The sequence below is a fragment of the Lithobates pipiens genome, unplaced genomic scaffold, assembly GCF_037356315.1.
Source record: "Lithobates pipiens isolate NorthernLeopardFrog02 unplaced genomic scaffold, aLitPip1_a1.2 Scaffold_8, whole genome shotgun sequence".
NCBI lineage: Eukaryota > Metazoa > Chordata > Amphibia > Anura > Ranidae > Lithobates > Lithobates pipiens.
This window is the reverse complement of record NW_027507903.1, coordinates 250,886,075-250,909,901: the sequence shown is the minus strand read 5'-3', so window position 1 is coordinate 250,909,901 and position 23,827 is coordinate 250,886,075. Positions and strand designations below refer to the sequence as shown.

General features: G+C 39.6%; 1 protein-coding gene across 9 annotated transcripts in view; it reads left to right on the top strand.

Annotated features, from left to right (window-relative positions):
* The window catches only part of SRGAP1 (SLIT-ROBO Rho GTPase activating protein 1), a 251,004-nt gene that overhangs the window by 134,609 nt on the left and 92,568 nt on the right, over positions 1–23,827 (top strand). For all 9 annotated transcript variants that reach the window (XM_077470167.1, XM_077470166.1, XM_077470172.1 and 6 more), the window contains 4 exons: positions 13,573–13,755; positions 14,848–14,976; positions 18,974–19,195; positions 23,597–23,698. In XM_077470167.1, the coding sequence (XP_077326293.1) occupies positions 13,573–13,755; positions 14,848–14,976; positions 18,974–19,195; positions 23,597–23,698 (636 nt within the window). The remainder of the gene's footprint in view (positions 1–13,572; positions 13,756–14,847; positions 14,977–18,973; positions 19,196–23,596; positions 23,699–23,827) is intronic.

Sequence of the window (23,827 nt, the reverse complement as noted above, 5' to 3'; positions counted from 1 at the left end):
GGAATTGAAATTTTAGTTATGGTATGTTAATTTATTTCAGGCATTACAGTGAAAGTTTCTAAGGGCTTTATTGCACTGCCTCTATTTCCATGCTTTCTCTTGAATATACATGCTAATATGACAGTATGCTGCAAAGTGAGGCTCAAGGGATCTGTATATTGGGCTTCATTTAGTTTTAAAATGTATGTAAAGCCAAACAATATACTTTTATTTGCTCCTTTTTGGTTTGTTAAATATACCATGTTATGTTTGTTTGAGAAGTGCAGAAAAATGTTGAGCTTGTCAGAAATTCAGAGCTGTCATGTGTCCTCTGCAAACTTTTGTTATCTTAAAGAGCCCCTTCAGTTTTTACCTTGGACTACAGGATGGTTGGCCTTTATGTTGTAGAGCACGGAGTTGGAGTGGATGAGTAGTTTTAGCAAAAGACAGTGGGTAGAGCTGACATTTTGCCCCAGGCCACATTTGACTGTTCGGCTCTCCCTATCCAGCCCTCAATGCCTCCACGGTCAGCATGCCTCTTTGGGACTGTTGGCTTCATCAGTGAGAAAACGGACAGGCTCAGAGCAGCATTCTGACAGATGTCCATGTGGAGAGCTGCAAGAACTGACATGAGAGGGCCCGAGAAGCTGATCAGTACAGGGGGGCTCTTAGTTCTGGTGAAAGAGCATTGCCTAGGAGATGTCCTGATGCTCTCCCGCCACTGCTGTACTGATCCCAGGCTCTCTTATTCTAGTCAGTGCTTTTCGGAGAGTATTTGACAGGCAGTGAGGTGTTAGGGCCTCAAATTTTGCAGACCAAGCTAAAAATGCCACAGCCGTGGCATGTGAACAGCTCCGCACCGCTGTTATGGGCTGTGCAGAGATCCACCAATAGCTGCGGCCACTGGCGACCTGTGAACAGGGTCGGCAGCCACTTATCTCATTCCTTCCGCTACAATTCACACCTGCCTAAATCACTGGTGTGAGTCTAGTCTTCTGCAAGCAAAACTTTTTGGGAATGATTGTAAAAGCAGTTATTAATATTGATCCAGTATATCCTTATTTAATGCTTGAGTTACTTATGCTGGAAATGTATGCTAGCCAGCAGCATATAAAGCCATGCTAATATTTTTAATCCATGTATTTGTGCAGCTATTTCTGACAGTGCACCAGCTGGTGTCCCTGCATTTGTAAATCACATTCCTTTTCAATCCTTGTGCTGCCTGCAGACTGACTGTCACATGAAGAGAGAAGAGGCATTTGGTAGCATTCCAACAAAGTCATTTCCCAATCTTATTTATTCTCTGAAGTGATCAAAGTGGATAAAAAGAGGACAGTGCTAGATTTAAAATTATGGATTGTGACATCTAAATGAATACATACATTTTAAAGCATTTCAACAATGGAACACACCTGACATTAAAGAATAACGCTCAACACCACTGCATAAAAATAAGCCTCTATAAAAAAAAATATCTTTTGTTTGTGAGATCCTTGTGTCCCTAAAGCCCTCATGCACACAGGGCATTAAAAACACCACTTTTAGGTGCCATTTTTTTTTCTTGCTTCTAAACACCCCTTTGTGTTGGCCTATGTTTCCATGCATGCATACAGTGCCTTGAAAAAGTATTCATACCCTTTGAAATTTTCCACGTTTTGCCATGTTAGAACCAAAAATGTAAATGTATTTTATTGGGATTTTATGTGATGGACCAACAGAAAGTGGCAAATAATTGTGAAGAGGAAGGAAAATGATGAATGGTTTTCAACATTTTTTTACCAATATGTGAAAAGTGTGGTGTGCATTTGTTTTCAGCCCCCTTTACTCTACCCTAACTAATATCTTGTGGAACTAATTGCCTTCAGAAGTCACCTAATTGGTAAATAGAGTCCACCTGTGTTTAATTTAATCTCAATATAAATACAGCTGTTCTGTGAAACCCTCAGAGGATTTTTACAGAGAACCTTATTGAGAAAACAGCATCATAAATGCAAAGGAACACATCCGACAAGTCGGGGATAAATTGTGGAGAAGTTTAAAGCGGGGTTAGGTTATAAAATAATATCCCAAGCTTTGAACATCTCACAGAGCACTGTTAATCCGAAAATGGAAAGAGTGGCAAAACTGCAAACCTACCTAGATGGGGCTGTCCACCTAAACTGACAGGCCAGACAAGGAGCGCATTAATCAGAGAAGCAGCCAAGAGGCCCATGATGACTTTGGAGGGGCTACAGAGACCCACAGCTCAGGTGGGAGAATCTGTCCACAGGGCAACTATTAAAGAGGGATTCCACCTAAAAAAAAAAAATATTAAAAGCCAGCAGCTATAAACACTACAGCTGCTGACTTTTAATAAATGGACACTCACCTGTCCCGGGTTCCAGTGATGCCGGCAGCCGAGGCCGATCGATCGCTCGGCTCTCGGCTGCTGCCGTCACCATTCTAGGTGAGGGAATGAGGAAGTGAAGCGAATCGGCTTCACTTCCCGGTTCCCTACTGCGCATGCGCGAGTCGCGCAGCGCAATAGGAATTCTCCGCGCTGTCACTGGGACCCGTGTGTGTCCCAGCAGACAGCGCGGCAGGGCAGGAAATGACATAGACTCCCACGGGAGTCTATGCCTGGAAGTGGGTGTAAATACCTGTCTTTGACAGGTATCTCCACCCCCCTCCCCGCTGTAAGGTGCCAATTGTGACACCGGAGGGGGGAGGGTTACGATCAGCGGAAGTTCCACTTTAGGGTGGAACCCCGCTTTAAGCCCTATACTCAGTATCTGCTGAGTTTTTCCTTCAGGTTTACCAAAACCATGTAGTGCATGGGCCTGCCTGATTGCATACAAATTGAAACTCCTAAGGTTTGACCTCATTATATGGTTTTGGCAAATCTGAAGGGAAAACTCAGAAAAACTGATGGTGTGTATGGGGCTTTAGTCGTGCACTCCCCACATCTGGCCTTTATAGAAGAGTGGCAAGAAGAAAGTCCTTGTTAAAAGAAAGCCATAAGAAGTCCCATTTGCAGTTTGTGAGAAGCTATGTGGGGAACACAGCATACATGTGGTAGAAGGCGCCCTTGTCGGATGAGAACAAAATTGAACTTTTTGGTATAAAAGCAAAACACTATGTGCAGTGAAAAACTAACACTGCACATCACCCTGAACACCCCATCCCCACCGTGAAATATGGTGGTGGAAAAATCATGTTTTGGGGGTGCTTTTCTTCAGCAGGGACAGGGAAGCTGGTCAGAGTTGATGGGAAGATGGAGCCAAATACAGGGCAATCTTAGAAGAAAACCTGTTAGAGTCTGCAAAAGACTTGAGACTGGGGCGGAGGTTCACCTTCCAGCAAGATAACTACCCTAAACATACAGCCAGAGCTACAATGGAATGGTTTAGATCAAAGCATATTCATGTGTTAGAATGGCCTAGTCAAAGTCCAGACCTAAATCCAATTGAGAATCTGTGGCAAGACTTGAAAATTAGTGTTCAGACGCTCCCCATCCAATCTGACAGAACTTGAGCTATTTTGCAAAGAATAGGCAAAAATTTCACGTGCCTAGATGTGCAAAATTTGGTAGAGACATCACCAAAACGGCTTGCAGCTGTAATTGCAGTGAAAGGTGGTTCTACAAAGGGCTGACTACAAATGCACGCTACACTTTTCACATACCATATTGGTGTATAACACGCACCTCAATTTAAGAGGCAAGTTATAGGGAAAACTTTAAAAAAATTTAAATATAACATGGTAGACATACCCTCCTGTTCATACAATATAAAATAAAAATAAGGACTTATTATTGATATGTCCCCACCCCCCCCAGGATTCTGGAGATGAACGCCCTTACCTTGCCCTTTTGTTGTCTATGGCACTGCATAGCACCCTCTGCATGGGGTTGGCACTGTAGAAGCTCTGGCTAGCACATGTCTTGCTAAAAGTGGCTGTCAGGATGCCATAGATGAAGGCGTTCAGGTGACTTGGATGCCTGAACCGGCTGGGTTAATCGGGAAGCCCGGTGTCTGCTCTGAGGTATCCTCTACTACTTCAGCCAGCTGCATCTCCACCAGTGATTAGTACTGGCTCCTTTCCCTCACGCTGTGGAGCCTGCACATTCCCGTTGCCTGCACCTGCATTCCTGTCCAGAGCTCCACCGATATCCTGCCGAGGTTACAAGAGCCGGCGCTTCTATAACAAGCAGTGTGTCCTCTATGAAGAGGGCAGAGGCTATGGGTTTCCCCCATTCCGTATCCAGGAACTCGCTGTGTGATTTCCACCCCTCCTTCCCCTACGAGGTACGCCATCGGTGTATAACACACACCCACAATTTTCCCCCTATTTTCAGGGGGAAACGTGCGTGCTATACGCTGATGAATACTGTATTTACGTGTACAAAATTTTGAAAAACATTTATACTTTTCCTTCCACTTCACAATTATGTCAAAATGTCCCAGGGCAAAAAAAAGTCCCAGTTTGTGTTGGTCTATCACATAAAATTCCAATAAAATAAATTTAGGTTTTTCGGTTGTAACATGACAAAATGTGGAAAATTTCAAGGGTTATGAATACTTTGTTTTTTTCCTTGGAAAAAAAAAAAGCACCGCCATTGCATTCAAGAGCAGAAGTGTTTCGCCAGAAAAACCTCTTGATGCATCTCAATGCGTGTTAACATTGGGCTCGTTTGGCACTTGAGCATTAATTCATTGCAATAGCCAGAATTACTTGCATCTTCTAAACGCATTTACCAAAACGCGGTTTTAGTTGCATTTTTGAAACTGCTTTCCTCCTTCCAGGAAAAAGGCATTCAAGAGAGCTGGACAAACGCCTAGTATGCATGAGGTCTTTGAGTTATACAGATGTTGAATAACAAAAATATCATACATATGTCCTCTTCCATACCATATGGCTTCCAGTGTCTTCCAGAGATGATCAGCACCACAGACCCCAGAATAGGGTATTTGCAAGCATTTAGAGAACCTTCTTGACAACTCCCCAGCTTTCAGTCCATGAATATGCCATGTGGAAAATGGCACTAACCACACACATTGGGTTGAGACAAAGAGGCACTGCTTAGCAAAACAGTCCATGCAACGTTTGGGCCACTTCAACTTACAGTGGTGTGAAAAAGTGTTTGCCCCCTTCCTCATTTCCTGTTCCTTTGCATGTTTGTCACACTTAAGTGTTTCGGAACATCAAACCAATTTAAACAATAGTCAAGGACAACACAAGTAAACACAAAATGCAATTTGTAAATGAAGGTGTTTATTATTAAAGGTGAAAAAAAATCCAAACCATCATGGCCCTGTGTGAAAAAGTGATTGCCCCCTAAACCTAATAACTGGTTGGGCCACCCTTAGCAGCAACAACTGCAACCAAGCGTTTGCGATAACGTGCAATGAGGCTTTTACAGCGTCCTGGAGGAATTTTGGCCCACTCATCTTTGCAGAATTGTCCTAATTCAGTTACATTAGAGGGTTTTCGAGCATGAACGGCCTTTTTAAGGTCATACCACAACATCTCAATAGGATTCAGGTCAGGACTTTGGTTAGGCCACTCCAAAGTCTTCATTTTGTGTTTCTTCAGCCATTCGGTGGTGGACTTGCTGGTGTGTTTAGGATCATTGTCCTGCTGCAGAACCCAAGTTCGTTTCAGCTTGAGTACACGAACAGATGGTCGGACATTCTCCTTCAGGATCTCTTGGTAGACAGCAGAATTCATAGTTCCTTTTATCACGGCAAGTCTTCCAGGTCCTGAAGCAGCAAAACAGCCCCAGACCATCACACTACCACCACCATATTTTACTGTTGGTATAATGTTCTTTTTATGAAATGCAGTGTTCCTTCTACGCCAGATATACTTGGACACACACCTTCCAAAGAGTTCCACTTTTGTCTCATCGGTCCACAGAATGTTGTCCCAAAAGTCTTGGGGATCATCAAGATGTGTTGTGGAGAAATTGAGACGAGCTTTGATGTTCTTTTTGCTCAGCAGTGGTTTTCTCCTTGGAACTCTGCCATGCAGGCCATTTTTGCCCAGTCTTTTCCTGATGGTGGAGGCATGAACGCTGACCTTAACTGAGGCAAGTGAGGCCTGCAGTTCCTTGGACGTTGTTGTGGGGTCTTTTGTGACCTCTTGGATGAGTCGTCGCTGCGCTCTTGGGGTAATTTTGGGCGGCCGGCCACTCCTGGGAAGGTTCACCACTGTTCCATGTCTTCGCCATTTGTGGATAATGGCTCTCACTGTGGTTCGCTGGATTCCCAAAGCTTTGGAAATGGCTTTATAACCCTTTCCAGACTGATAGATCTCAATTACTTTCTTTCTCAATTGTTCCTGAATTTCTTTGGGTCTCGGCATGATGTGTAGCTTTTAAGGATCTTCTGGTGGACCTTACTGTGTCAAGCAGCTCCTATTTAAGTGATGCCTTGATTGTGAACAGGTGTGGCAATAATCAGGCCTGGGTGTGGCTAGAGAAATTGAACTCAGGTGTGGACAACCACAGTTATAGTATGTTTTAACAAGGGGGCAATCACTTTTTCACACATGGCCATGATGGTTTGGATTTTTTTTCACCTTTAATAATAAACACCTTCATTTACAAATTGCATTTTGTGTTTACTTGTGTTGTCCTTGACTATTGTTTAAATTGGTTTGATGTTCCGAAACACTTAAGTGTGACAAACATGCAAAGGAACAGGAAATGAGGAAGGGGGCAAACACTTTTTCACACCACTGTATATCAACTTCACAGTTGGACCCTTCTGCTGGGAGAGTACCCCAAACATAGAAGCCTGATCTTGGTCACTGCATCCGGCACAGAATTGTTTTTGGTAATGCACGGTACCTACAAGGTATCAAAGCTTTATACTGTATAATAATATAATAGAATATTATGGAAGTAATTATCCAGTTGCAGAGTTCATTGTATTATATATAATTCCTGTAATTTGAGAACAGGGTTACTCTAAAACAAAGTCAACTGAAGGATATTGGGGCTTCACATGTTACCTTTGTCTTCAAACAATGCAGAGCTAAAACATTTGCAATAACATTAAGCACATTTATTTTAAAACAGATAAAATTCCATAGTGCAGAATTCTTCAAAGTATAGTGACAAATTATATTATAAAAATAAAAGAAAGGTGGTGGAAAAAATGGATATATCAATACTTTCATAAACCACTCTTGATAGCTGTTTCAACAGCACTCTTACTTTAAAGTTAAAGCTAAGCAGATTAATTGGCAGTGTTGTTGTTATGCAAAGTTTGACTTTTTGTCCAGTCTGTAGCAAAACTCTCCATTTCTAACCAATTCCAGTGCCCTCTGACATATACACAAAGTAAGGACAAAATGCCTTTGACATGTAAGCTGTAATTTAACAACTTGGGTTCTTTGTCAGAATAGCTGAGTCTCATGGGGCAATCTTGGCCAAAGTTTTTGCTCACCGATTATGGACTAGTGAGGCGTTTTATGTACTTGGTAGTTTATATTTGGCTGCGGTTTCTGTAAACATTGGATTATGAATTTGTAATAAAAAAGGGTTGTTTACAGTATATCTAAAGCCAAGAACAAAAATGTAATGTGTTACAGCCCACGTGAGATGTGTTTGCAACATTCCCTTTCCCCTTTTCAGGCTAAAATGATTTTCACCAAGTACAGAAAATGATCTGTTGAGCTTGCCAAAAATGTAGTGTCCTTGTAAGCTTCTGAGAATTTGACTGACTGAAATCTCAAACACATTTATTTTCCTGACAAAAAACTACAAATTCTCCCTCCCTTATATAATGGAAATGAAGAGAGGATTGTGTTTGTAGCTTAATGAAACAACGCTGCTGCTCCATAGATACAGTGGAGCAATTAAACGTTGCTGCCCCAGGACAGGTTGAAGGTTCATTGCAGGTTTACAAGGTGGAAGTATGGGGAGCACTTTGTTTTCAAAGAGTTGGTCAGCTCAATGACTTACCTTGTGAGAACAGGCAAAGTAAAGGATAGCCATTGTAAGGCTTTAATTCTAACAGCACTAGGGGTACAGTGCTGGCCAGCACTACAGAAGAAAAAAGATTTGGGAGGAACTTATTCAAAATGATTGTAAAATGAGCAAAAAGTGTGGCCCAGCAGTGGGAAAAGCGAATTCTAGGATGCATTACTAGAGGGATCACCAGCAGTAGGAAGGAGGTTCTGATCCCCCTATATAGATCTTTAATGAAAACTAATTTAGAATACTGTCTCCAGTTCCCGGAGACCTCCCTTACAAAAAGATATTAATAAAATAAAACTAGTCCAGAGATGGGTAACAAAAATAGTGAAAGGTTTGGGGGATAAAACAATAAAACATATTAGGCGAGATTTCAGGAACCCGATATGTACAGTTTAGTGCAGCGGTCGCCAAACTGTTGGCCCGGGGGCCAGATGTGGCCCTTTGCTTTTCTTTATCTGGCCCTTGGGGCATATTCCTCCCATTGATATTTTACCAACAATGGGGCAACATTTCTCCCACTGACACCAACAAGTGCAGCAATATTCCTCTCCCTGGTACCAAATGTGGCGATGTTTACTACCACTGGAAAATTTTCACTGGCCACAGTCCCAGCCCCCCTAAAGTCTGAAGGACAATAAACTTTCCCTTTGTTTAGATAATTTGTAGAGCCCTGGTCTAGAGGAAAGAAGGGAATGGGGAGACATGATTTTAAACTTTTTAAATACTTGAAGGGGGGTGAATAAAGTTTAGGAGAGCAAGATTTTCAATATGAAACCAAGAACATGGAGACATGACCTCAAACATACAGAAGGAAAGTTCAAAACAAATCTTTGTATACTAATAATAATATCTTAATTATTTTACTGAAAGTGTAGTTGATGCAACCAAGCAAGAAATACAAAAGCTGTATGAATTAAAAAAAAAACGGGCAGACTCGATGGACCACTTTTTTTTTTTTTTTTTTTCTGGCATCGCTTTTCTATGTTTTTTATGACTGCCCCAACACACATACTGTATGATTACAAATTATCCATAGCTGCATGCTTTTATTTTGTTATTGAACATACAGTATATTCATTTTACATCCAGCTGAACTATGTTTTTCTAAGAAACATTGAAAATATTACACATTTAATATCCATGTTTCCATTAGTGTTAATATGTGCAACAAAGCAGAGTTTCAGCACTTTAAAAAATAAAATAAAAATACACTCGTGATTTTTGGACCTAATGCAATACCAAACGGTATTCATATTTAATGTAGGTTTTCTAAATGTCTATTTTTTTTGGAAACTGACCTTGCTGTCACCTCCGAGCGCATGCCCATCTTCAGTGTGGGCATGTGAATCCCACTGGTGTCTCCTTCCAGGATATGGCTCTGCTTACTTCCCAGCATGCACCTCACGATCATACACATAAACGACAAAGCTCTGCATACTCATTGATTGATTGTTTTTTTTTTTTGGGGGGGGGGTTTTGGGGTGTCAGATGAAGGGTTTACTTGACATCTCTTATGATGATTGCTGATGCAATGTCGTCTCTTTCATTAGGAAGTAACTTCATGAGCTACAAAAACGTGCTATTAATATCTCCTCATTTTTTTTTCTATATAAATGTTATCATTAATTACAGCAGTCTTGAATGACAAGATGACATTTAAGTAAGTGTTAGGGCTTTGCATTTCATCTTGAAAAGATCTGCTAAATTAGCTGAAGTATGTTTACATCCACGAAAAATGACATAATTCTTGCACCCCAGGGTAGCTTGCTTCCACCAGCAATCAAAAATGTCTCCCCCCTCATTGGTGTAAGCTGACTGATTAAATGGTATGCACAATAAAGGCTCTTTTTTTCTTTTTTTTCTTTTTTTTTCTACCTTAGTGATCCTTTTGTTGACCTTTTAAGTTGTGGGTTTTAAACAAAAGTGTTTATAGCCATGCTGCTTGCATAATCTCCATATAGCAATCTAATATGTAGAAGTGAGCCCTATATTCCTGGTAATATATTTCTCATTACTGTATATTTTTCTTCCCTTTTATTGTGTGTCTGTCCTTTTCTACTCATTTCTCTGGTGTGGTGCCCCTTATTTTTCTCTCTGTAGGAAGGAAATTCCACGTATTGTCTATGCGGCAATTCCTGATTTCCCTTGTTTGTGAAATCTTTGTCATTGAAGTCTCATTGTAGGGATGGTTTTGTGCAGAAATTGGGTTAGATTTACTACAGTCATGATGGCTTTATAACCGAATCACTATGGTGTGTATCCACCACCTGTCAGTGCTGGAACTATATAAAGAAAAAGGCCCTGGGTGATCGGTTGTTGTAGAAGACAAATGCCATTAATCATTTTGTCAGCCTTATAGAACATTAGAATGTAAGACAGCACTGCCTGCACTCATTTAAAATTCTGTGCGATCTTACAGTTATTAGCTGGTAAATGTAACAAAATATTTACCAACCCAAAGGTGTGCTGCAAAATGGTTAATGTACAATATTTAAAGTGATATTAAAGTCTTGTTTGTTGTTTTTAAACCAAAAAATACTTGCTCTGTGCAGTGGTTTTGCACAGAGCAGCCCAGATCCTCCTCCTCAGCCCTGCTCCCTCTCTCTCCTGATTCGTTCAATGACTTTGACAGCAGTGGGTGCCAATGGCACCCGCTGCTGTGTCTCAGCCAATCAGGAGGCAGAGCCCTGGACAGCTGGGGCTCTCGTGCAATATCGCTGGATCAAGATGGTGCTCAGGTAAGTATTAGGGGGCTGCTGCACACTGAGAGTTTTTTTTTTATTTATTTTTTTAAATCTTGAAGCATAGAATGCATTAAATTAAATAAAACCCTCTGCCTTTTAGAACCACTTTAAAGTCGTTTTAAAGGTAGACAATTTTTTACCTTAATAAATTCTCTGTATTGGTGTTAAAAAGCTCTCCAGCCCCCCTTATACTTGCCTAAACCCCATCTTGATCAAGCTCTGTGGCTGAAAGCAGTGGCTCTCTACATTTTCTCTCCTCACTGAACATAGCCATAGGCTCCTGCTGCTGTCAATCACAGCCTGTGAGGAGAGAGTGAGGCCAAGCCATGCTGTGTGCGTCTATGGACACACAGAGCCACCTCAGGAGTGAGCCTGCACAAGTTCTCCCATAGCAAGCAGCTTGTTATGGGGGCACTTGGCGGGGGGGAGAAGCCAGGTGCACCAGCAGGGGATCCCAAAAGAGGATTGAGGCTGCTTTGTGCAGTACCATTGCATAGAACAGGTAAGTATGGTGTGTGTGTTAAAAAAAAAAAAATCATGCGCTCACAATCTCCTTTAATTTGTTTTTGTTTTTTGCCAACCCGCAATCTAAAATGGAACTAACGCTCTGCAAATTCGTGTTTTGGCTTGTGGTTTGCAGGCGGCCCCTTTGACTTGAAATTGACAGTCATCAAACCACATTGTTTGCTGCAGCTGTGGTGTGCATACAGCCCCCCGACTGTATGTTTAGTTTTAAGTGTGTGGGGGGGATGGCAAACCTGAGACTCAACTGCCTGTTTTACCACCCCCTAGCTGCCTGTTTGAGAGAGGCCTAAGTGCCATTATAACACGGGAGAAAATTAGTGTATATGAACTCTAAGAAAACAAAATGCAGCTTTTCAACCCCACCATTAAAGCAGTTTTTCATGTGAGCTTCAAGAGAAAAACTCAAAATGAACAGACTGCATGTATCTGAAACTTCGCATTTCTTTGTGATTTACCATTCCTTATTGTGGATCTGTTTTTCCTCTTCTTTCCCTGTGATTGTTTACAATGGGTAAGGCTTCACCATATGTGGAGAGGTGTGTAAATCCCCTCCTACCCACAGACCTCCTTCTGTCCATATGTCATTCAGCAGTTTTCTGGTTGATAAGTAGTCACTGACCTTTGTTGAAGTTCTTCAAAGTAGGCTGTGTACAGTTTCATTTTTTTACCAATGATTGTGCTTAGGTTTCTGTGTGTCCTGTAGTCTCTGTGGCTCAGTAATTAAAGCATATTCTTTGGGTACTAGGACTGTCGCATACGTTACTGGGTACAGTCATTGGGCTCAGATTTAAGCCCCTCCCACCGTTAGCACAATTTTGCCACACCCACAATTCACCAATTCACTGCCCATGCTGACAACTTATTTTCCTCTAGGTGCCCATGGCTGATCTTCTCATCCCCCACCCCAGCCCTGAAAGATGGAGAAATGAGAAATAATGAGTTACACTACTTTCTAGATTTAAAGCAAACTTGTAAAATGCATATACATTATATGAACGCAAGGGAAAAGAAAAAAGTTATTCTATTTGAAGCAAGAATAAGAAAGTAAATGTGACATTCATCAAACATTCATGGCAGGTGAACTATTCGCTGCAATTTAAAACACCCTAGGACTTTATTTTGTAACAAAAAAAATTATCCATTTATATTGGTCACTTATGCTGGCCATACACGGTTCGAATTTCGAAAGAATTTTCTTTCGAAAATCGTATCTAAGAATTTTTTTTATGAATTTCGCACCATTGGTGGGCTGCAGCAACAGCTGATTTTCGTGCAGAAATAAAATTTGAGGAATCGGACATGTTGGAATTTTTTAGAAAAACGAACGATTTTCTAATCAATGATGGGAGAATCGTGCAAGAAACGTAATAAGAAAAGAAAATGTACGGAGATGAAAGAAAATTTACGGAGAGAAAAGAAGATTCCCAGCCAAGAAAATTATTTTCTGTAGCAACATGAGGTGAAATTGAAGGCTAGGTCGGCCGAATTTCGAAAATCAATGGTGGCATCATCGGATCACAAAAAAAAAAAAATGAATTTTCTGATTTTGAAAAGAAAATTCGTTCGAAATTTGACCGTGTATGGCCTGCATTACTTTCCATGTTAACCGATTGTTTAATCTTATTGGTTGCTTAAGTCAATAATACCTCCAAATATTTTACACTTTAATACCAAACTCACCCAGCTGCTATAGTCATTACAAAGCCATAGGCCAGTGCTTTGATTTTAATGCATTAATTAGAAATTGTGCTCTAAGTTGATTCCTAAGACCACTAAGCACGGATTTTATACCTGAATGTCAACTGTCCTTATAATTGTCAAGTGTCCTCTTACAGGTCACCTGTTAATCTAATGATCACATTGTGGCAAATCAATAGCAGTGTTTAACATTTGACTAATTACATTTCAGTATCTATAAACGTACAATGAAAACCCCCAGCATTTGTTACTAATCATAGCAATTTTGTGCTTTAAAGGGTAACTTCACTTACATGGGGGGGAAAAAATGGCAAATAAAAAATATAGTATATACAATTGTGACACCAGTCATGTTGTAATTGAATGTTATTACAAATTACCTTTTCCTTTTTAATCTGCAGCAAAATGCAATACAATATGGCTACCTGGAGGTGTTCTGTACACAGAATGTGTTCAGAACGCCCCCCCAGAAACATAATTTCCTGCTTGTGGAATTTGTTCACGGATTTTACCAGGGTACCAAAAGTCCTGTTTGAATGAGCCCTTGGATATTTTAGGATATATGGACACTCATTTGAATTATAACATGGCCACTGGTTTAGCAGTACATGATGAAATTTTGTTGTGATGTAAACATTTTTTTCATATATCTGTTTGTAGGTCATGAAAACATACCACATGTACCATGCAGAGAGCATTAGTGCTGAATGTAAGCTAAAGGAAGCTGAAAAGCAAGAAGAGAAACAAATTGGAAGGTCTGCCGACCAAGTCTTCCATTTACGACTGGAGGAGAAACACCAAAGAAGAAGCTCAGTCAAGAAAATTGAGAAGATGAAGGAGAAGGTCAGCATGTCCTTTGTCAAATATTAATGTATTCAGAACACTGGATTAATCTTATGCTTTAAGGATCCACACAGGCAGACTCAATATACCTACATCATGGCTAGAGACCTTATCATGCAATTAGGAAGCCTGTAGACCAGTTACAGTTTTTTATTATTATTGTTTACCTAATGACTCCAAATAAAATAAAGAAAATATGGTCTTTTTTTGTAGTGACAGATGGTTTTGAAAGCTAATTGGCCCCAGTGGGTGTCATGCATGAAATTGCGTAAAAAAGAAACTAGTTGTCAATTGGACATTCCCGAGAAAATGATAAAGTAAGAAAAAGGAATCTCATTTCTTGCTATTGGATACAGGCTTTCATATATTAGATATACATGATGTGTAATGACATTAGTCTTTTTTTTTTTTTTTTTTTTTTCTCACTTGGCTTCATCGGGGTTAACTGCCTTCTGCTTTTAAGCTTCCAGAATCATGAATTTCAAATAAGTGCCCTTTCTTCTGTTTTGCTGATACCTTTTAGCTTATGTATAATATTACTTTATATAATTAATGTTTTCATACTTGTATGTGCTCTTTCTTTTGAGATACCAGAAAAAGTGTATTGAGAGTAAAAAATAAACCTGTCTCAAACCTGGGCAGTTAAAACCGAGCATATACTGCAAAATAAGCATAGACCATTTCAAATGTCCAAAGACAGAAATCTAGGCATTTGAAGATATATGCAGATCTTGAGTTAGGTCTCACCTTCTACTATCTTTGCAACCTCACAGCCAATCCTGTCTGATAACGAGTAAAGGGCTGGGCCAAGCTTTCCTTTACAGGAAAAGTTTACTTTTTTTTAATTTATTTTTTCCGGCAAATTTTAAATGCCTGAGTTTTGCTGGCACCCTTGATGGAGACCTCTGTCTAATAGGATTATTATTGAGTGTATTTCACTGACTGTGATAACTGTTGGTTTTCTATTAACTATATCACATTATAAAAAGTACTAGCTTTTTTTTTTTTTAATATATACTATTATATTATGGAAAGGCCAAAAGACATTATGAATGTTTGGTATTTATTCATTGATTTCTTGTTTCTCTACAGCGCCAAGCCAAATATTCCGAAAACAAGTTAAAGTCCATAAAAGCTCGGAATGAATACCTATTAACACTGGAGGCAACAAATGCTTCTGTTTTTAAATATTACATTCATGACCTTTCTGATTTAATTGATGTAAGTATTTTGTTTGCTTTAAAATTTATTTAGTATTCTAAATTGTGGAGGAATGTAGTCTGTGCTGTTGACACTTGGAGACCAATTAAATTCAAGGAAAAAATAGGTGCGCTATTCTTTTACATTCTGAGTAACCAGTCTTACTTTAGTAGTAAATGCATATTTATAAGAAGAAAACAAAAAATGTCAAACCATATAATCAATAGAGCTAAAAATTGCAAGCGTTCATATAAACAATCCACACAATGTTGGTGGAAGTCCTCGGTAAATCTGTGACCAGCTGTCACATAGCCTTGATTTAACCAGTAACTTCAGCAGTCCACCAGTTTCACTCAAAAATCCTATAAAACACAAGAACGGCAAAGGAGCAGGAACTATAGTGTAGTATGTAAAAGAATGATGGGTTTATTTTAAAATATACTTGCATAAGAAGCAAAGAGACTAACTTGTAAGTTCAGCGCTGCTACTAGTCCACCAGCGAGCTTAATGATGTCATGAACTAGGTCCCACCCAGCACGTTTTCTCACTCCACAGACGCTGTCAAGGGGAAGAGGGCTCAAATCCATGCATGTATTGGGCAAATTCATTCAACTAATCTGTGCGTACCCTATAATTTGTTGCCTGTTATTGGCAGTTGGAAGAATTAAGCAAGGAATTGAAGTGGTTATGCAGTTTCATTAACTCACATTTGAGCTTACAGTTGTTAAATGCATACCTCTATGTACTCCGTTCATTCTCTCAACTTGTTAAGGAAGTACTGCAGCCAAAGGGGAAAACAATAAAAACAGTTCTGCAGCAGCCAGAGATAATGTTGATGAGATTTTGGGAGTACAATTTTAACGAGTGGCTGTATTTGCTGTGGAATGATTTTAGTTCAGCACTCGTGAGCTGTGTGGGCAGCCATTTTAACTATGGGCAGATGAAGCTAGCACCTGTTTCTTCTGGGATATGGATGGTACACACGCACATACATGCATATACACACAACCAATCTCAGACACGCACCTTGCCAGTAGATGTAACATTCTAATTGTGCCCCATGGATCACTGGATAAAAATCCCAGCTTGTTCTTCCAACCATGTACAGCAGCCTTTGGACACACCCCTCTGCCCTCCTCCTCCTCTCAACGACACAAGCGCTGATCCCCAGCCTCTGCACACACCTCTCGGTTCACCACCTCCACATTCTCAAGCAGTGATTCTAACTCATGCCTCCTGTCATCCTCTGCACTCTGAAGCATAGATTCCCAGCCTATGGGCATGCCTTTTCACCTTCCTTCTCCACCCACTCAAGCACAGAGCTCTAAGCAGAGAAAAAATAAAACGTTCTCAAGACTCCTGGGATTTCTGATGATGATATCCCAGGAGTCATTGGAGCAAACACCATCATTCGCCTAGGCTATCGGAGCAGGAAATGTACATCGAGAGAATTATTTTTTTTAAAGTGTGTAGAGGGCAAAAACCTTCTTTTTACCATCCAACAGTATTACAGCAGGGGGACAGGATTGCCTCTAGAAGAATTTTATATATAGGCTGTAGATTCGCTTGAAGTATATTTTCACATTATCAGCAGAATGTTTCTGTAGCCTGACTGCTATTTTTTGCCATGAGTATCGTTGCTACATTCTCAGGTGTCACCCTGTTTGGGGTTGTAGAGTCTGTTTCTGGAATCCCGTAATTTTTAAGATCATCCCAAGGAACCCAAACTCCACAAAATATCTTTGTGTTGCAGAGCAGTGGCACATGAGTAGTATCATTTTGGGTAAAGCAGTGTTTGCACGTTTGTCTAATCTATATCAGCAATGCTCATAGGCTTATTGAGCTACAGTTTGATAAGATAATTGGATACATCTAAAATAACACTGAGTACTGAGATGGTTTGTCTTTTAGCTTCACTGCATTATGTAGTATTGCCTGGTTTACAGCTTGCATTACTTTTGAAAAAAAAAAAACGCTTCTCCCTAGACCAAGTAGATTTATTTTTGGAAACATACACTTTTCAATGTGTTCACAGTTCATCATCCAACTTGGCTGCTTTAAATGAAATGTTTCTAACAGCTGGCATCCCTGAAAATGAGAAATAACACTACACTGTGTATGAAATGAAAATTGAAATAACGTGCCAAAATCTGTTCTACACTATCCTCCAGTGTATGATTTTATTTTATTTTTTTTTCTTCCCCAATAAATTGTTTTGACACTAGCTACATGGTATAGTTGGCGTAGTTCGTGTTTTATTTGTAATAGTTTGTAGGACAAGGTGTTTCCCCTAAGAATTTTAACTGGTAATGTAAATAGATCTGCAATGAAGCTAAAAGGTTTGCTATCTCACTAGAATAATTCAGGTCCCCTTATATCGCTTAAGTGGCAGATAAATTACACTTTGTATCTATAAGAATGATGTAGAAGATAAGTATTGAGAATCGTAGACCAATACCTTTTTTAGGTATGACCTGCTGTCTAGACCATAGCTCCTAGCCATAGGGGAACCATAAGAAGTTTGGAGGTGGTGACATATTTAATGTAAGGTTTTTAAAAGTTTCCTTTTGGATGTGTGCCCAGTTAAATAAAATAAAAAAGTATATATTTTTTTAAATCTGAGTACGTGTGTTATTGACACTACTTTTTAAGCAGTGTCTTGGTGGGTTTGAGAGGGCATGTCATCTGCACGAGATCTTAGTTTGTTGCTTTCTTTGCTTGAATGGATTATGAGAAGCAGGGGTCCCAAGCAGTGTTATATCGACTAAAGGAATACTTTTTTAGTCTACTAAAATATGACTAAAACAATTGAGATGACTAAAATACGACTAAAACTAAAATGCCATTTTAGTCAAAAGACTAAAACTAAATTGAAATTTGACTTCAAAATTAACACTGGTCTGTAGTGCATGTTCATACCACAATACCATAAATAACATATTCGGTTTTTCACTCCAGCAGTATTTAATGAATTTGGAAAATATAGAGAAATGTTAATGCATTACAATTTAATTACACCCATTCGATTTTAGACTACTAAAATGTACTGTAGATTTTAGTCGACTAGAATATACTGGAGATTTAGTCAACTAAAAAAAAAAAAAAAATCACAGAAGACTAAAATGGGACTAAAACTAAAATGCCATTTTAGTCCTAAGACCAAACCTAAATCAAAATTTGCTGCCAAAATTAACACTGGTCCGAAGCATAATTGCCTCCTCTTGTGTCAACCAGCTTTATTATGTATGCACAGAGAAACATTTCCCTTTCAACTGCACACCTTGTTTATCTTCTGTTAGGGTGTTTGAGCTTATAGTAGGCTTTTTGGGATTTAAACAAGTTTAATTAAAAAAATCAGCCCCTTGTGAGTTAAATACATTTTTTTGTATGAGTAGTCTGCAAAGAAGGATAACAGAACAAGTGTAATTGTCTCTCTACATAGATTGTATAGTTATAGAGCATTGGGCACTGATGCAGAAAGACGTTGCTGGGCTCACACCATGCAGCAATCTTTCTCTGCAGAATATTGTAGGAAAGACCCTTCTCAACTTTGGATAATTAAATTTAAAGAAAAATTGTTTTTTGTTTCATTTTTTAACATTGAGGTGGAGATTTCAATTGGGCTATAAAGTACCTTGTCCTCTCCATGAAGAGAAGCTTCTTATCCTAGACTTAAGCTGGCCATACACCCTACAACTTTCTTATTCAATTTCCTTTAGATTTACCTTCAACTGTGTAGTAGAAGGGCCTGTCTGATTGCACACAAATTGAAAGTGTTTAGATTTGACCTCATATTATATGGTTTTGGTAAATCTAAAGGAAATCTGGGCACAGGTAGTTTCAGAATGCATCAGTATCTGAAACCATGAAGATTGTTTCATGTGAACATCTTCAGTTTAAAAAAAAAAAAAAAAATAGTTCTTTAAAATGATTTGTCAATGTTTTCATTATTTTTATCTTAACTTATTATTGAATGACTATTAACTTACTGATTTGTGTTTAATCCATGTGTTTACAGTGCTGTGACCTGGGATACCATGCAAGTTTAAACAGAGCTCTGAGAACCTATCTCTCTGCTGAATATAACCTTGAGACTTCGCGACATGAGGGTTTAGACATAATTGAGAATGCAGTCGATAACCTGGAACCCAGAAATGATAAGCAAAGGTTTATGGAAATGTATCCCACAGCTTTCTGTCCACCAATGAAATTTGAGTTTCAGGCTCACCTTGGCGACGAGGTCAGAATTGTAAAAAGTCAAAGATAATGTACATTGTGAATAGCATGCAGATAACTTATTTCTGTAAAGATGCTCAGTGTTGTACGTACATGGCTTATGGCAAACCAACATTAACAGCATAACATTTTTATTTTGGATGTACTGAACTGACAGTTTTAGTCTTTGACAGATACAAAATCTATTTAAAGTGGAAGTAAACGCTGCTACTGTTTTTAGCCAAGGAAGCTGCCATCTTGACCTCTGTTTAACCACTTACAGACCGGACCATTTTGCTGGTCAAAGACCAGACCACTTTTTGCAATTCGGCACTGCGTCGCTTTAACTGACCATTGCGCGGTCATGCGACGTGGCTCCCAATCAAAATTGACGTCCTTTTTTTCCCACAAATAGAGCTTTCTTTTGGTGGTATTTGATCACCCCTGCGGTTTTTATTTTTTGCGCTATAAACAAAAATAGAGGGACAATTTTGAAAAAAACCCATTATTTTTTTACTTTTTGTTATAATACATATCCCCCAAAAATATATATAAAAAAATTTTTTCCCTCGGTTTAGGCCGATACGTATTCTTCTACATATTTTTGGTAAAAAAAATCGCAATAAGCGATTATTGATTGGTTTGCGCAAAAGTTATAGCGTTTACAAAATAGTTTTATAGCATTTTTATTAATTTTTTTTTTTTTTTTTTACTAGTAATGGCGGCGATCAGCGATTTTTTTATTGTGACTGCGACATTGTGGGGGACCCATCGAACATTTTTGACACATTTTTGGGAACATTGTCATTTATACAGTAATCACTGCTATATAAATGCAGTGATTCCTGTGTAAATGACACTGGCAGTGAAGGGGTTAACCAGTGGGTGGCAGTGTAGGGGTTAAGTGTTCCTAGGGGTGTGTTACTAACTGTGGGGGGGGTTGGGCTTTCATTTAGTGAACACTGATCTCTGCTCCAATCACATGGAGCAGAGATCAGCGTCACTAGTTGCTAGGCAGAATGGAGAAATGCTGTTTACACGGCATTTCCTCCATTCAGCCGTCCCGTGAAACGATCGCGGGTATGCCCGCGGCTATCGAGTCCGCGTGTCCCGCGACCGGACTCACGGGGTCCCGACCAGCGCGGGAGCACCCCGCCGGCGGCGCGCTCCCGATGGCAGGGCGGCATTGAAGATTGGACGTACCTGTACGCCAATATGCCTGCCCGTGCCATTCTGTCGACGTACATCGTCATGCACTGGTCGGGAACCGGTTAATCTCCAACTGCCATGATGCTGCACATGTGATCAATTATTGACAGTTTGGTTGAGAGCACAAGCAAATGTGACAGTTACAATTCCGTCACATGTTGGAAATGTAACAGTTTTTTTTTAACTGTTAAATTGATGGGCTTACTTAAACTTTAAGTATATAAATATAAAATTCTTGTATTTAAATGGGTTAGACCACTCTAAACTGACATGTGCATATTCTGGCAGTAGTTTGAATACCCACCTGCTTTTTTTTTTTTTTTATCCCCTGGAAAAGGTGATGGTATGACCTCTTCCATTACATCTTGAGATTTGTTTACTGGTATCCATTACAGTGTATCTTACACTACTTTATTGCTATAGAAGGAATGATGCATAATGGGGGGGGGGGGGGGGGGGGATGCAAACTAAGATCCTCAGCTAAAAAAAAATGGAATCTGTAAGTTAAGTCACTCTCCCTGATCTCCGATCTTTTATACCAGTGGTTCTCCACCCTTTCCTTAAGTACCCCCAACAGACCATGTTTGCTGGTTTTCCTTTTATCTTGCACAGGTGCTTTAAATGGAGTCAATGGCCTGGTATTTTGGACAGCTATTTTATCTAAGAGAAATTCCCAAAACATGGCCTGTTGGGGGTACTTGAGGACAGGGTAGAGAACCACTTCTTTATACTACACTCACATTAAAGTGGACATTCAGGCTGTTGACTAGTATTTATGATTATGTGCATACCCCTCAATCATTGTAGTAGTATGGACATATACATATCTAGATCTGAGAGATCTTGTACAAAAGAGATGGTTCAATCAGCAATACACATTTATTTATAGGGTTACATAATATATACAAATTACACACCAGACAGTATTTACATCACAATATACAGTGTAGGTCCCCTGGCTTACATGATATTTACAAATTACTCACAGAATCATATTTACAATACAATATAAGGTGCAAGTTCAGAGTTAGATTACCTGTTAACTTCAGGTCAGCCCATGGTGACTGCCGTGTGCTCCCACACCAGAGTGACTTGGCTTGCTCACAAAGCATTATATCCCCCCCTACTTCCTGTAGTGTGGCTAATATAATTTTCCCTAATTGGTCACTGTACCTAGTCAATGTATATTGGGAACAGCCTGATTGGATGAGTCAACAAAAGCTGTTGTTTACTTCCCAGGTGAGATGTTATCAGGGAAAACAAAAGGCCAAGCTTTGAAGTTGAACCAATTACAGTAACACCAACACAAACGCTCAATACTTTAAATATATATTTAAATCTAATGGAAATATATTTCTAATTACAATGTTGTACAGGTATTAATGGAGATTTCACATAAACTCATAAGGCTACAAGGCAAAACCTGATGCTAAGCCTACTCTCACCCACATTCTGAACCTAATCTTATCTAACCAACCATGTAAAGAAAAAAAAATCACCATACTTGCCTATTCTGAAGCCGGTCCAGTCTCCATCAGCGGCGGCTGTGTAGAGGCTCAACAACGGCTGTGCAATGCCTATGAAGTAACGTCACCCATAGAGTTGCTATGGGGCTTCCATTGTCGTCTGCCTCTCCTGCACACTCCCACATGCTGAAGCTGTCACTGACATCTCAGCCTAGAACCGGGCCGGAGCTGCTGTAGAACAGGTAAGTATAGTGATCTCCTCTTTACAGGGCTAGGTAGCGTAGGTTCAGCATTAGGTTTTGGCTGAACTTCCACTTCAACCATAGACCAGTTGAAGCAGCAGCCCTTGCAGCTAACTAAACAGATGATCATGAATGGGTGCTCTTTTGTGGGTGGCATTTGAGTGGAATCACAAACCACAATATTGTCCTTAAACTGCTCAGACTACTTGTATCTAAATCCAAATCGAAGTTTAATATATTGCAGCTTAGCCATCCTGTGGTGGTTACATTCATTTTCAAGTTTAGGGCTAAGAACATTTTCAATGGGTATAGAAAATAACTGTTGATTTTGCCAGAAATGCAGCATACTTTTTTACTTTAATATATAATTAAGACATTACAATTTAATCCTGCTTCTTAAGTTGGCGCTATTTTCTGTGCTGTACGGCCATGCAGATGAATGTTAGATTGCAATTGACTAAGTCCTTGTACACACGGTCGGAGAATCCGTCGGAATGTGTCCTATCGGACCATGTTGTCGGATAATCCGACTGTGTGTGGTATGCATCGGACTGATTCCGTCTGAATATCCCTCAGACCCAATTTTCCAACTTGTTGGAAATATTTTCCGACAAACTGGTCCGATCGGACATACTCCGATCACGTGTAGAGAATTCCGATCGGACAAAGTGCCACGCATGCTCAGATCAAATTCCTACACCAAAGCTATTGGCTACTAGCGTGAACATAGTCCCGTCGTAACGAAATAACGTCATGTTCTGAATGATCGGATTTTCCGACAACTTGGTCCGACAGTGTGTATGCAACAGTTTTGGACACAATCCGTCGGACAAAATCCAACGGATTTGGTTGGCAGAATGTCCGACCGTGTGTACAAGGGCTTAGAAACACATGATCTGGTTCACTCGCTGACCGATTATCTGAGGAGGGTCCAGTACTCTGTTTTGTTTTTTAAATAAATGCAACAGTTGAAGGTAAATTACATTTTTATTTAATCATTACATAGGACTTGCACGTTCGGTGTGTGTGTGTGTGTGTCCAAACTGTAGCTTTAAAATGTCCAAATCCTACCGGTTTTAAATAAACATTAAAAGCTGTACATATGTTCAAGTTCCAAACATTAGTTTCAGCATTTCTCTAAATCTAATCGTTTCTCCTGGTAAAGTGTATAAATATAAGCGTTTCTGCTGGTGACCATTTTAAAGAAAACATGTTGCAAGTTTTTTTGGTCTTGCAAGTAAAATTACATTGACCAAAATATGTCTGAGAAGCATTAAACCATCATTTGAATTGTGAAATATCTGATGTGTACAGCTGTGTTAAACTGCCAAGAACAGCAAGAAACAAACTCCCAAGCTTAAAATCCTCCATCTGGTTCAGAATGTGGTGAAGATATTGTACAAATGGGTGAAGTCAGTCATCTGCACTGTTTATTTTATTCTCTAGCTTTAGTAAATGCACAAGAAGTGGGATCTAACTGAAATTTGTATTTATCTTTTTTTAACAAAGGTTTGCCAGGTCAGTGCTCAGCAGCCATTACAGGGAGAACTGTTTCTCCGGTACCAGCAACTTCAGTCTCGACTGGCAACACTGAAAATTGAAAATGAGGAGGTAATGTTTATCAGTATCAAGGGAATGAGATAGCTGTAATTCATGCACACACCCATGTTCTAACTAAGGGCTAAAAGTAGCCATTTAGATGGGTTTCACGATTCCTTTACCACTTCTCAGACCTTCAGA